General features: G+C 36.1%; 1 protein-coding gene across 2 annotated transcripts; it reads right to left on the reverse strand.

Moving 5' to 3' along the window:
* Positions 1-4,233: 4,233 nt before the first annotated feature.
* On the reverse strand, positions 4,234-11,477 carry slc16a9a (solute carrier family 16 member 9a). 2 transcript variants are annotated; one of them, XM_026285667.1, is made up of 7 exons: positions 11,332-11,477; positions 10,867-11,214; positions 10,238-10,484; positions 7,834-7,977; positions 6,882-6,977; positions 5,797-6,675; positions 4,234-5,630 (listed from the first exon to the last, which is right to left on the reverse strand). In XM_026285667.1, exons 3-7 carry the CDS (start codon positions 10,440-10,442, stop codon positions 5,425-5,427), a joined length of 1,530 nt encoding a protein of 509 aa, XP_026141452.1. In that variant the 5' UTR covers positions 10,443-10,484; positions 10,867-11,214; positions 11,332-11,477; the 3' UTR covers positions 4,234-5,424. The 2 variants fall into 2 exon arrangements, with proteins under 2 accessions (XP_026141452.1, XP_026141451.1); XM_026285666.1 differs by having other exon boundaries at positions 10,867-11,477.
* Between the last annotated feature and the right edge of the window lie 3,081 nt (positions 11,478-14,558).

Raw genomic sequence — 14,558 nt, forward strand, 5'->3', positions numbered from 1 at the left:
CTATATCTTTGTAATGTCATATACATGGGTGGAACATCAATAAATCTCTTTTATGGGCAATTGGGATGATACCAAATGGTGTAAAAAGGAAAGCAGAGATTTAGAGGGAGAAGTATAGAGAAGAGAGGATAGATGAGTTTAATATGAATTTTCCTGGAACTGTACACTTGGCTCATGCTATAAGGTTCTCACTTATGCATCTGTTTATCTGTATTTCTTCACTACACCTAAAATTGTTGTGATGCTGTTTAGTTTTTGTAAATATGTCAGATGAATGAAACATAAATGAAAGTAAATGGCTGTTGTAATTTTGTTGCATTTATAGTTCATATGATATAATGTTTCTTAGCACTTTATCGAATAGCCTGGACATTTATTTGTAATTATTTAAGTACAGATATGCGTCTCAAGCATATTTATCTGTCCACAGGTTGTCGTTTAAATCAGCAAGTTTTTAAATTACCTTAAAAAGTATTAATTTTTTTCTTGGCAGCAAAATGAAACAGGGCATACATAATTAGAGGGTAGGATGACATTTATGAGATATAAAAAACTGAACATTACCAGTTGTAGGCTAATTTTCACATTTAAATTTTTTTATTAGCCTATAAAAAATCATAATCTAAGTTATATGAAAAATGCCTCATCGAAGATTGAAAATGTGGCCAAATCATATACTGTATAAAGGGCCAAATGAGACAATTTATAGTAAAAAAACAAAACAAACATAGGCTATAGCTGGATTTCAGATTATTATTATTAATAATAATAATAATAATAATATACATTTATATTTAAATATTGTTGCATTGATTGTTAGACCCTTAAAATATGAATATTATTATTAACTATTCAATTTACATTTATTTTTAAAATATGTTACTGGGATTGGCTGATATTATAACGTCTGTAATGTTCTTATCGCTATGATTGGCTAATTACCCAGTCAGTCTGATGACGCCCACCTCTCACGTCCTCCTCATCACTCTGTAAAAGCTTTAAAATCTGCTTTTCTAGAGATGTTCCCACAGTCAAACATCAGTTTTTTTTTAAGGTGTGCAATGAAGTAAACACAAAATTATTTGTGAGAAAGTCTTTTTTTTATTATTTAGAAAGTTTTATTTACCACGTATCTGGGTTAAAGGGATCATCGGATGCTACATGCATTTTAACAAGTTGTTTGAATGGAAATGTGTGTTGCCTGTGTGTGTACATAGTGATAATAATCCATGCATGTTTTTTTTTTTTATTAAATCTTTACCCCTTTCTCAAATCGAGCCTGTGTTTGTGACCTCACACAGACAGGCCCCTCCCACTATAGTTTGATTGACAATAGCATTTCAGTCGTTTCAGCACAAATCTCTCTTCGAGCAAATCATTCGTGGTCCAGCTTCACCTACAGAAAAAGTGAGTATAAGTTTTTTTTTTTTTTTTTTTTTTTTGTACCTTTTTTGCAAATCGCCTTTCCTAATAATGTGCTAATTAGCAAGATCTTGATTGGCTCCAAAGAGATAGTGCTGGGTCAGCAGAGCTCATTAAAGGAACACTCCACTACTTTTGGAAATAGGCTCATTTTCACAACTCCCCTAGAGTTAAATTAGAGTTTAAATCCATTCAGCCAATCTCCGGGTCTGGTGGTAGGACTTTTAGCTTAGCTTAGCATAGATCATTGAATCTGATTAGACCATTATCATCTCGCTCAAAAATGACCAAAGAGTTTAGATATTTTTCCTATTTAAAACTTCACTCTTCTGTAGTTACTTCTTATACTAAGACTGACGGAAAACGAAAAGTTGCGATTTTCTAGGCTGATATGGGGTAATAATCAAGATACTTGATTAACATTATTTGCTTGGGACTATTTACAGGCGCTTCATAATATCATTGCGCCTGCTACACCCATGGTATGGCAGCAAAGTTCCTTGATTATTATGCCGGAATGAGACTATAGTTCCTGTCCATACCGGCCTAGAAAATCTCAATTTTTCATTTTCCGTCTGTCTTTCTACACGATGTAACTACAAAGCAGTCAATTTTTTTTATAAAAAAAATAAAATAAACTCTCTGCAGAGAACTCTCTGGTCATTTTTGAGCGAGATGCTTATGGTCTAATCAGAATCAATCCTAAATTTAGCTAAAAGTGTAACCACCAGACCTGGAGATCGCCTGAATGGATTTGAAAATGGTAACGTTAAAACTCAACTGTATAAATCTAACGTTAGGTGATTTGGAAAATGAGCCTATTTTCAAAAATAGTGGAGTGTTTCTTTAACATTTAAAAGAAAATGCTACAAAATGGCTTGCTCTGAAAAGAGTTGTTTTTGACAAGGTAAGAAATTTGGTTTTTTACACTAACATTGAGAAATTTTAATCATTTGAGATCTGTGAAGGAAGGCTCAAGCACAATACTCTTTAATGAGACTGTAATGAGACTAACCCCTGCTCTGCTTGATAAGATTATAGACACTGAGGCGCTGAAAGGAAACTGAGGTAAGCTGTTGAAATTCTCAATTTGTTATTGAAAGCATTTAATAAACATCCATTACGAAAATGAACCATGGATTTACTACAAAAATCCATGGTTACAATAGTTAAACCATGGTAACCACAAATTAACCATGTTACACTAACCTTATTGTAACCATGGTATTTGTAGTAAAACTGTGGTTATACAAATGTTCTATTTGTATGCCAAAAAATGCTACTGAATTTCCCTTTAGAACTTAATATAGTAAAACAAGTTGAAATATGTTTGTTTTGTATCATTGCGGTAGTTATTAAAAACGACCTTATATGTGAATATTACGTTTTTACTGAATATTAAGTTTGACCGTATAAACTTTACAAAACACCCACATAATCGCATCAGTCACTCAGCCTCCCTCTTCTGGTCACCATTGGAACAGTGGGAAACTTTGAGCTCGTTTTACAGAGATTCTGTACAAACACACAACTGCACTCGATAGTAAAGCCCCAGTCTGTGTCAAGGTTGTACTTTTCAGCTAAAGTAAATAATAACTTTCAAATGGTTTATCAATGTTTGAAAAAAAGATTTAGCCTTTCTTTAAAAAGTATAGGCATCACTTTTGAATTAATACTACATTTATCCTAAAGAGGGTGCCATTGCTCAATTTATTTTTTTAATGTATATTTTTATAATTACTTAAATAGCATAAACGAATGCAGATACTCTCATGGGTGTATTTTCTGTTGTATTTAATAATACAGATTTGTTTTGAACTTTGTAACAGGATGATTCCTGTCGATCTTCTCATAGCAGACCTTACAATTAAATTATGTTTCGGTTCAAACTTAATCAGTTTGTATACGTTCTTCTGGGTTATTGGACAATAATAATTTCTGTTTTTGGCCTTGTGCTATGGGAGGGTGTATTAGAGGCCAGAGAATTAATAGCATGGAAGTATTTATAGCTTTGTTTACTGAGTAACCAGACAGTCCATATTAAAAATACATAAGGGAATCTCTCTCTCTCTCTCTCTGTGTGTGTGTCACACACTCACACACACACATTTTCCACTGCTCCAAATTGAACATGCCAATAGTAATGTCTTGTATGCAACAACATGAAAATATCAATTTCCTGTCACTAAGAGCGCACACACATACAGCTGGTAAATATTGGGACTGGTAAATAAATCCCAAATAAACATAATTCAGAGATATTACATTACTGTGACAGATCTTCACTGATTATAGCAAGCTGTTTGTGTGTCTTATAATGCAAATTATCAATGAGATTTACAGACTAAACAAAGGAACCAGGAACCTGTCATTCAGCTTATCTAATATGAACAGTATTATATTTGACTGTGTGCTATATTAGCAACAGAAACACACACTTGAAAATCCAAAAACCATTGCCATGTTACACCAGTTCATCAGATTCAGCTGGCTATGGGGAGTTTGATGCACCTTTCAGAATGAAGCTGTTATTTTCGATTCTAATCATTTGTAGGGTTAAACGAGTTTTAAAGGTATTTGTTTTTTCCACAATGTAGACAAAACCCAAACCTCACACAAACATTTCTGTGTCATGTCCAGAAGAAATAATGAACAGTTCCAGGATTTAATGGTAAATTATGAAATTATATTTTAAAGTTGTCAGTGGATGATTTGGTCCAGTTATAAGGCCACATTAACTGTTACTCTTCCAAAGCTGAAAAACCAAGATCTCCCAGGAATTGTAAATGAGACACTCAATGAGAAAACGTCAAAAAGGATAAATCTATTTATTGTCACTAAAAATTAACATAGTATTGTATAAAACAAACTTACTGCAATAAAAGAACAAGACAGATACATCATATAATGGGACAGTGATACATTTTATATAGAATTATTTTGCACCGTCAAAATGTTTACTCGAGACACAAAGCAAGTCTTTGGTCAAAAGTGGCCTTTTCTTAACATTCATGTATTCATAATGCATTACAGTTCTACAACATATACTGACACGAAATAATGACACTGGCATTTAAAAAAAAACACTAATAAAAGATATAGTGTTGTCAGGGACCAGCCTGTTTATAAAACTGTGGAGGGTGCTGTATTATCAGATGCACGAATACAAATACATTGCAGGTCACAGAATCAAAATCTTGTTTCTCTGTAGGTTTTTTTTTTTTTTTTTTTTTTTTTCATCAGCATTTTCGTATATTTCTAAATGACTAACAATTAGAGATGCAGAACATGCTGAGGTATGTCTTAAAATGAAATGTGACTAAAGATAGTCAATTTAAAAACAAGGCCTCTCTCTTCCACTTAAATTAAATTAGTTGTCATTTTGGTATTACAGACAATAAAAGCAGACAATGCACAGGGAACTGTTGTAAGTCTTGTTACCCCAGAAATAGCTAAATAAATCTTTGGATTTTCCTTATTTTTTTCAATGCTTTTCAAGGTAAGTGCCGTGAAAAAAAATCCTATTCACGAATTATATAATTCTCTGAAGCTTTCGTCAGAAATGTTCTCATTAATGGAAATGTATGTTCACAGGTCGGTGATATCCACGTGCAACACAGTGAGACCCTCTAAGAAAGTAAAGTTAACACAATTCAAGTGATCAAGAGCTACAAAAAAAAAAAAAACACCTTCTGTGTCCAGTAAACAATCTACTGAATATACTATTAGCAAACCACTTCTGCTATATATAAGCCTCAAAAATGAGGCAGTCTTTATATAAGCATCTAAGAAAAATGAATACACGCTCTCTTAAATAATGACAAGGTTCATGGGGCATGTATAAAACATTTTCTTACTGAAGGAAAGAAAACGTTTGGCACCATGAGAAGTACTCAGGCAAAACCGTACCAGGTAAGAAAGCCATAAGAAAAGGAAGACAATCTTCTACATGTTTACCAGACTGTTAAGGCCAAGGTCAATTAAAGACCTTTAAGACATTGTTCAAGCCACAGAGGCTACTTTGTCACAATCAAGAGTGGGCTGTTGAGAAGTGTTGATGACCTCTTTTGCAGGAGAATTTCCCTCTTCTGACGTCCTGTTCCAGCAAGGCAGAGTGGCCAAGAACAGAAACAAACCAGACACTAAAACACAAGTGCCACTGAAGTAGAATGCCAAGTCATAAGACTGAGTCCAGTCAAAGAACCAACCTGTAAGCAAAGAACAACAGAGACACCATCAGTAAAAGTTTTCAAAATCTCCCAGTGAGACAGGGAATATATATTTTTTTTCTGTATTTTGTCTTTAGTACTTTTCTTTTCTAGCAAGTTTTGGCTTCAATTTAAAGTATGCTTGCGTTCATTAGCTGCTTCTTACCTACAACAGGTGGCCCGAGGGTGATTCCAAACCCCCCGAAGCACATGAGAATGCCATGAGCCTGACTGAGTCGTTCAAGGCCCACGATCTTGGTAGTGATATAGGATGTGAGAGACCAGTTCCCTGAGAAAAATCCAACCACAGCCGACAGAACTTGCAGACCCATGTAGCTTTTAGACACAGGAATAAGAAGCAGAGCCACTCCTGTGCCTGTCAGCGTCAGGGCGTACAAGTACAAGCTGTTCACCCATTGCATGTCTGCCAGGATGCCCAGGCCCAGCTTACCAATGCCTGCTGTCATTGAAACGATGGAGACAAGGGGTATTAGTGCAATCCCGTCAATAAGCCCCTCGCTCTGGGCTACGTCCTCCATGAAGAGCACAGGTGGGAATGCCCCTAAGCTGAACAGGAACATGGCAATGCAAAAAGCTATGAAGACACGGTCCTGTAGGAGCTCTACAGCCTCGCACAGGTACCGTCCATAGGGACTCATTCGCTTCTTGATGGCTCGTGCTATAACTGAACAGGACAATATCCCACCTTTTCTTTCCCCTTCACTGTCTTGCAGCTCTGTGGGTTCCTTGAGGATCAAAAGCTTAATGGTGGCTGTGTTATCGGCCGAGCTAAGTGTGGTTTTGAGATTAGAGTCAATGATAATGGCAGTAGGTTTGGTGTAGAGCGCTTCTGGTTCCTCTATACGCTGTAGAGCAGCTCTCTGTTTTAGGTAGTAACCAGGTAAGTTCAAAGGTCGCATTGGCCCAGCACATGCCATCAAGTTGAGCGCCAGCGCTCCAATGATAAGCAGGCAGCCTTCCAATCCAAACAACTCAATGAGCTCATTCTGGAGTGTGGCGTAAGTGAACCCGCCCACACTTGTACCTGAGAAGAATTAACATAATTAACCAAAAGAACCAGGGAATTAAAAGAAGAAAAAAAAACACTGCTTTTTGCTATCTGCACCATTTTGTATGTTTTCTAATGAAAGGGAATTTTTTTTTTCTTTTATTTATTTGTTTCACTTTATTTTCATGAAGCCATAAATGCTTTCGATAGTATAATAATACACATTTTATTCCATACCACACCTGTGGTGACAATGCCCAGTGCTAGGCCACGCCTCTTGTCAAAGTACTGGCAGGTTATGGTCAGTGTGGCAGCATAGACAAGTCCACAGCCAATGCCTTTAACACAGAAACATAAATATATTCTTGAATGTAGCATTTCACAACTGTATTTACACATTTAAAATATCTGTACCTATACATTTTATGTCAGAGTGAAAAAACTTAATGTAAATGACATTATAGGTAATTATAGGCAGGCTACATTATAGGTGAACGAAGGTCTTACGGGTTTGAATTGACATGAGGGTGAGTAATTAATGACAGAATATAAATTTTTGGGTGAACTGTCCCTTTAAGTATGGATGAAGTTGATGAGCCAGAATCAGTTCATTAAATAATGTCCTATATTATGTACTTTTGATTGAGGCAACAAAGGAAGTGAAATGGTTAGAATGACTCTGGTGCATGTAAAGTAACTTCACTGAACTTGATTATGCAATCGTATTTGTAGGTAGCACATTTCTGTGTGTGTTCAGAGAGTTGGTGAGTATGACCAAAGGTCGTTACTGTACACAGTGACGGTACCATGGTTTCAAATTTCAAACTGTTTCTGAAAGTTGTATAAACATAATTAATAGCAACCCTGACACACTCTGACATTATAAAAACTGTTCAGGACTTCCTGCGCTTAATGAAAATCCTGGACATAAACACATACAGTAACATCACTCTACAAATAGTATGATGTGAGAAGATAAATACAAGGTATATTCATAAGCTCTGAAGAAAAAAAAAAAAAAACAGACACAAATCCCTGACAGCAAGCAGTTTCGGTCCAGATTCGGCCCACTCATCGCATGCGGGCCGGATGTGGGCCAGATCTGGGCCGACACTATGTTGCTGTCTGGGATGCATACGTTTCTACCGGCAAATCGCTATTCGTTCAATGCTAATGATGCTTTTTTTATCTTACCAACAACAATGCCATAGGAGAAGATGAGGAAAGAGACACTTGGAGCAAAAGCACTCAGCATCAGACCTCCAGCCACCATCACACCGCTGAAGACAGTTACAGGCCGTGCACCAAAATTATCCACACAAGCACTGCACACCGGACCTACAAAGAGAGAAACGGGAACCATATCTTAGAGAACGCATAATAAATAAATATATAATGCACACCACACATTTGACAACCTACCAAACAATAAAAAACCCATTCAAGTTATCTTTGCCTCATGTACATAAGTACATTTTTTGCTGCTTTTCATTTCGAATCTTTTCATTTGTCTCTTTAATAACTGAATCATTGTGTCTTAGTTTATTTAGCTTGCACTGTTATTTTCAGTGCTGAACTCTAAAATCACCAATGCAAAGGCATCACATAATGCACATTATTTGTCTTGGCAATAAGCATAACCTGAAATCCTGAATAATATAAATGTAGGCTAAGTATACATACTGTTCTATATTATGATGACCCTTATATTAAGATTTATTACACAAACAAATTATTGGTACCATGTTATATGTGCCCTTACAGGACCAACAGTCCTTTTGTGCTATTAAAGGGACCCTCACTCCAACTCGGTCTTAACAGATACTAAAATAGACCCTGTCATACTATAGTGGTGAAGAGAATGTGTTTGTCTTTCTATGAGTAGAAATAACAAATGACTCAGGACTGAGTTACTCCTAATATGACCAAACTGGCTGGACTCTGGAGGGCATCTAGTGGGAACAGTCTGTGTTTGTGCCATCCAGACTAAATAATTTCACTGTCTTTATTGTGACGGCTCATTAGGTTCTGTACTGTCTGGTATAGGATGCATTATATCATCTATCATCACTGCCGAATGCCCTCAGACACACTTACTATTAATCAACTCCAGCCAACTGAATGTTGAACTACACTGATATAAATAAACCTTTCCAAACTAGAGCTCTATATACTGACCAGCAATATCTGTATGGTTGGACAAACTGCATCTGAACCAAAACCATCCAACCCAAAGCAACTAGAACTCTATCAAGCAAAATGAAACAATAATTTATAAAGTAGCCAATCGGTGAAGAGGACAACTATCTGCTATGTTGCCCTTTCACAGGGTGTGTCTGTCCAGGAATCGATAGACATCTCCTAGACAGTACTACTGAATAAGATATGAGTGTGTTTGTTTCATAGGCCAGTTCAGCAACAACTGAGTACATCCCTCTTCTTCTGATTCAGTATGGCATGTGCACAAAAACACATGCCACTCATGCTCACACATACACACCCATGTCCCTGACAGTCCTGTCCATCATGAAATTCCCTACTGTGAAGTTGGACTATACAGCTATGTCTGTAAACAAAACCTGACACCTCCGTAACCCAAACACTCACACAGAGACACAATTACATGCACATTCAGCCTGTGTGAACTTTTACTCTAGTTCACGAAAGGTGACTATGTTTCAGTCTTTCTGCCCTTTCTATCTCTACTAAGTAAAGTTTAGACTATGTTCTTTTGGATTTGTCAGTTTGACCCCAGCAATGCAGATAGCAAAGAGCAACTAGTATGCAAAGAGGGCTTTAGAGTCAGCAGCATTCTTATGGGAAAAAGAGCACTTTTAGTGTGTGTGATTTTTATGTCAGATTAGATTTAGGACACTTGAGACAAAGAAACAGGTATGTCTTAGAATTTGTGTCTATTATAAATAGGTAAACAACCAAAACCAGGACATTTTTACTTAAGAAAAATAATTGCATGACATATTAATATCCTTATTAATATTTATCTGGCACATTATTGTGGTAACACTTTACAATAAAGTTTACTTTGTTAACATTAGTTATGTTAGTTAACACAAACCAATATTTAATATAAACATTATAAACAATATTTATACAGCATTTATTAATCTTGGTAAATTAGTAAATGTGAATTTGTACTCACATTAATAAATATTAACAATAAACATGTATTTTATTAATTACCATGAATAATGGTTAATGCTGAAAAAAATATATTGCACATAGTTCATTTTAACTAATGTTATGAAATGAGACATTGTGAAGTGTTACCACAATAGCTTTTTTCTTGATTATAGCATAAATCTAACAAAATCCAATGGATGTGAAACTCACATTATACAGTTTTGCTTGCAAAGTTAATTATTTGTGTTCATAATATGTTTCTAACTGATTAAGAAATTTTTCAGTGCTATTTCTTTTTGTCTTGTACTATTTCAAAACGTTGAACACCCATTTGTCAGCATGTGTGAAAATGTGCATCAGAACTCTTGCTTTTTGCACAGACTGCTTTATTTAGGAAAGCTGTTCGCTCTCTTTATCTCTCTCCCTCACACACACAAGAGAAATGATCAGTACTCACTGGTGATGAGTGCCACACCAGACACCATGGATCCCACCCAAGCCGTCATGCCTTTTCCCTCCTGGAAGGCACTGAGCCACTTGGGGTACAACACCCCGACGGACTGGGGGGATCCAAAAGACAGGAACTGGGCCATGAAAGAGGCCACCACAATCATCCATCCCCATCCACCATCTAAAGCACCTTCACCCTTTACAGCACCCATTCTCAGCACTGATCTTATGCTGACTTCACTTGACACACAGACCTTCAGAAAGAAAAGGGAGAAACATCAATTTGATAGTCTGCAGTTCATGCTATAATTTATGCAAAACTAATTTTTACATGTATTCAATATGTAATTTTAAATAAAATCTGCATTACCATATTTAAACTTTAGGTTTTAAAACTTTTTATGTTTCATTGTATGCATAAAGGTCACTATATAATAGGAACTGAACTCCAAAAAGTTTAAAAGGTGATTAAAAACGTTGAAAACTTAAAATGTTACTACACCTAAAATATTAACTTTTGCTTATTTAAACGAATCTAAACCAATGATATGTTACGTGCATTGTATTTATAAACTATCAGAATAAAATGTGAAAATTACAACGTAAAACACAAAACTTTAAAACTTTGAGACTTACGGCAGGTGGATGTTGCCCTTGCTTGGAGAGCGCGGTGCGCTGAACCGCTCGTGCCTGGCAGACCAGGCCAGTCTCACGCGCTTCTCTGCTGAATACCTTCTCGCGCTTAGCATCGCGCGCAGCCTAGTTTTTAACGCTTCTAGAAAGAGACCACACCTCGAAGGTGGAGAGACCACTGACCGGACTGCCTTCCTATGCCCCTGTTTTATTTAAATTCGTTCACTTCATATATAACATTCCCCAGTCGTGAGAAAAATTGGTGCCGCTCAAGCGCATCTTCACCTCCAGCGCGCGCAGAGCGGTGCGACGGAAGACCTCTGAAGTTTCTCCTCAACTGCAGTTCGCCACCTAATAATTAACAGCTATTTTATTCCATAGTAAACATTCACTTCAATCCTATATTGTGTATGAGACCTATATATTCTTATTAGAGAATATTTTGTTCTTTTAAGGATCGCGCATTACCAGCAGAGGAGCAGAGAGAAGTGATGACAGGAGAGCTGCGTTCAACAACAGTTCAACGCCATTTGTAATCTGCTGTATTTGATAAGGCACCAATGTGAGGTTGGACATTGCAGCCAGTGCACGGGCATGTACTTTTCTCAGCATGCGCTCTTCTATCGCGTGAAATAAAGAACCGGTTTGAAGCTGTTCTTACCGGGCGGACTCGTGAGTCACGGAGGGATAAGCCGGCCAATCAAAGAACGAGTCTGTTACTTTTGGTTTTTAGGTTTTTATATCGCGTCCAAGAAAAACTATATATATATATATATATAAAATACAAGAAAAAATTAATACATATCCTGTGCTTAAAGTGAAGTCAGCTCCTTATCATTGTCTCTGTAAGTCTAATAAAATTACCAAATGAATGCCTATGTAATACGTTTGCAATAAGCAATAATGTAAGCAATAAGCAATAATAGCAATAATAATTAGTTTGTCTCAAGTCATGCATCTCAAGTAATATGCAAATGAAAAAAAAATTTAAGGAAACCCTTAGGAGTTTTACATCACAATAGGCTTTCCCCTCTGTGTTACTATAATTCACTTATTTGGAGGCATAAAAATAAATGTATTTGATGCCAGAGCTGAAGATGTTAAAGAAAATGCTTTAGATTCTGCAACAGAGCAAACCTCGCAGACTTCTTCCCACCCTTGTACATCTCTCGTCTCAGTCTGGGTGGTCGGCTGAACTTTTGTGCTCGGTGAGTGCATGAGGGTCAGACGGCTTGGGCTCTAAGCCCACAGAGATCCTGTTCCTGCCCCGTGCTTGTACCGGTTCCCACACACACATAAAACAAGAGGTTCGGTCTTCCCCACCCTGACTCTGTAATCCTCTCTGACATGAAAAGAGAGTGAATAAAAAGAAAGACAGAAAGAACAGAACAGTTAATTGCATTTGCCTCATATCACCTTTTTGGACACGTCTCTTATGCAGCCCGCAGGGATCTGGGAAACCAATGGGATACTTCTGGAACAAACATACCCTTGGCTCTAGATTACATTTGGATTAAAAAAGTCTGCTTAATAAGAAAACATAGAGCTTGACATGATGGACAGATCAAGTTCATCAAGAGTTTAAACACCCACTCAGGCTTTATTATACTTTTTACAATAACAGTCATCCAATAAATAATAAGTATGCATATTAAACAGTGAATAAAGACAGTTTTATGTTTTTACATTTTAAATATTGCTGCTGTTTGATTTTCTAACACTGCTGCACACTCTTGGCGATCTCTCAAAACTTCACAAGTAGCCACTTCAGATGCTTTTCCAAGTCTTGAAGTAGTTCCCATGCATGCTGGGCACATGTTGGTTGTTTTCCTTCACTCTAGTTCATGTTTTTTCATTTTCATTAAAAAGTTGGTTCTGTAAATAATAGGTTTCATTTCTTTCTCAATGTTGATGTTCAATTTGAGTGAGAGAAGATTGTCTTAGCAAAAATAGCTTATGGTTAAATGTAGTTTGCTTGGATTTGCTGTAATGTTAAGTAATCACCATACTTGTTAAGAGTTTTTCTTGGAAAAAAAAGTTGAATCCCATGTCAGAGGAAGTGTAATGAGAGCAGTCCATCAGATCTGTACTGCGGAACTACAGGAAATCTGGAAAACAAAAGCTGTGAGTGTGACATGATCTCCATGTTTACTATGAGATTTTGCTTCCTCTTTCAGGAATGCTTACTCAACTCGACTAGCATTGCAGGAGAACACAGACCTCGAGTGACCTCTGTGATATCCTGACACTCCCTTCCCTTTCCCTCTCGTTCTCCATTATTGACTTGCTTACACACATATGGTATCTCCTGATTTGACAGTCTTCTTTTGCCACTCCATTCTTAAACAGGTCAGCAGCAAATCAAGCTTAAGTCAGCGTAGGGAACAGTAAGAGAAGACATGCCTTCTCCAAAGACTGACGCAGGGAAGTCAAATCTTACTCAACACATATACAGAGCATCATATCAGTGTAACTTAACTAAACTAGCAAGTCAAAATTTAGATCAGGACAAGTATCTTTTAAATTATTATTATTTAAATAACACATTATATTATTTTATAAATATTAATAACATTTGACACTTTCTCGATGATTGCTAATAGAAATTATTAAATTTTCTTATTTAAATTATGTAATAAATTATTAATTAAATCTTTTTTAAACTTTTAAACTAAATTATTATTATTATTATTAAATTTGATTAAAAGTATATTATGTTTGATTTTGTCATTTTAATTTATTACATTATATAATTATTTATTATAATTATCATTGTATTTTGAGATGTTCATCCTGATTGTTAACAGAAGTATTATTCCTATTATCTTATTTTTGTTACTTTAAGTATGCTAAATTGTATCAATTTAATTATTATGCAATTGTGTATTATAATTATTTTTTTTGACATGTTATTTTCTCCATAATTGTTACCAGATTTATAATGAATAATAAAATATCAATATTATTACTAATAATTATTATTTCATTATGAATACAAATATCTTTATATTACTATTATATTAATTATATTGGTATTATTGTACAGTTAAGTAATTTCTGTTTTATAGATCTACCAAAAGAAGTTGTAAATTGTTACAAGCACCCCTGGCAGTTGGCAGGTCACATGGGTACATCTATGTTAGCTTTTTCAGAAACCCAAACGCACACTGAACTGTGTGACTTATACTATTCTTCGAATCTGACCATGAAGTTAGAACTTGAGGGTCGGTTTCACCCCCTTGACCACCCGAGCCTGACAGAACCGGTCTGAACCAGGTGAGAGTGGCCATTGCCAGAGAGAAAGCAGCACAGGACAGCTTAGGCTGAAATACTTGTGCAGGGATTACCACACAGCTACAGGACTCGATGAGTGTGTGTGTGTGTGTATGTGTGAGAGAGAGAGAGATAGAGAGAGAGAGATAGAGAGAGAGAGAGAAAAAAAGCACTTGCCAAGACATAATAATGGTTTTTGCTAATTAGACTGGAAAACTGTGATGGGGGGTTGATGTACAGTACCAGACAGATGTGTAATGTTAACTGACACCTCAAGAGGGCTGATGTTATGAAGGCTTGTATGTCTGTATGCGTCAATGGAAGGTAAGATGTCAAACGTAAACAGCTTTAGCCAAGATGTAATTAAAAAATGAAAGTTTTTTTTTTTTTACAGGTTACCATTCACACACCTCCGTAGTTCT

The sequence above is a fragment of the Carassius auratus genome, chromosome 17 (assembly GCF_003368295.1).
Source record: "Carassius auratus strain Wakin chromosome 17, ASM336829v1, whole genome shotgun sequence".
Lineage (NCBI taxonomy): Eukaryota > Metazoa > Chordata > Actinopteri > Cypriniformes > Cyprinidae > Carassius > Carassius auratus.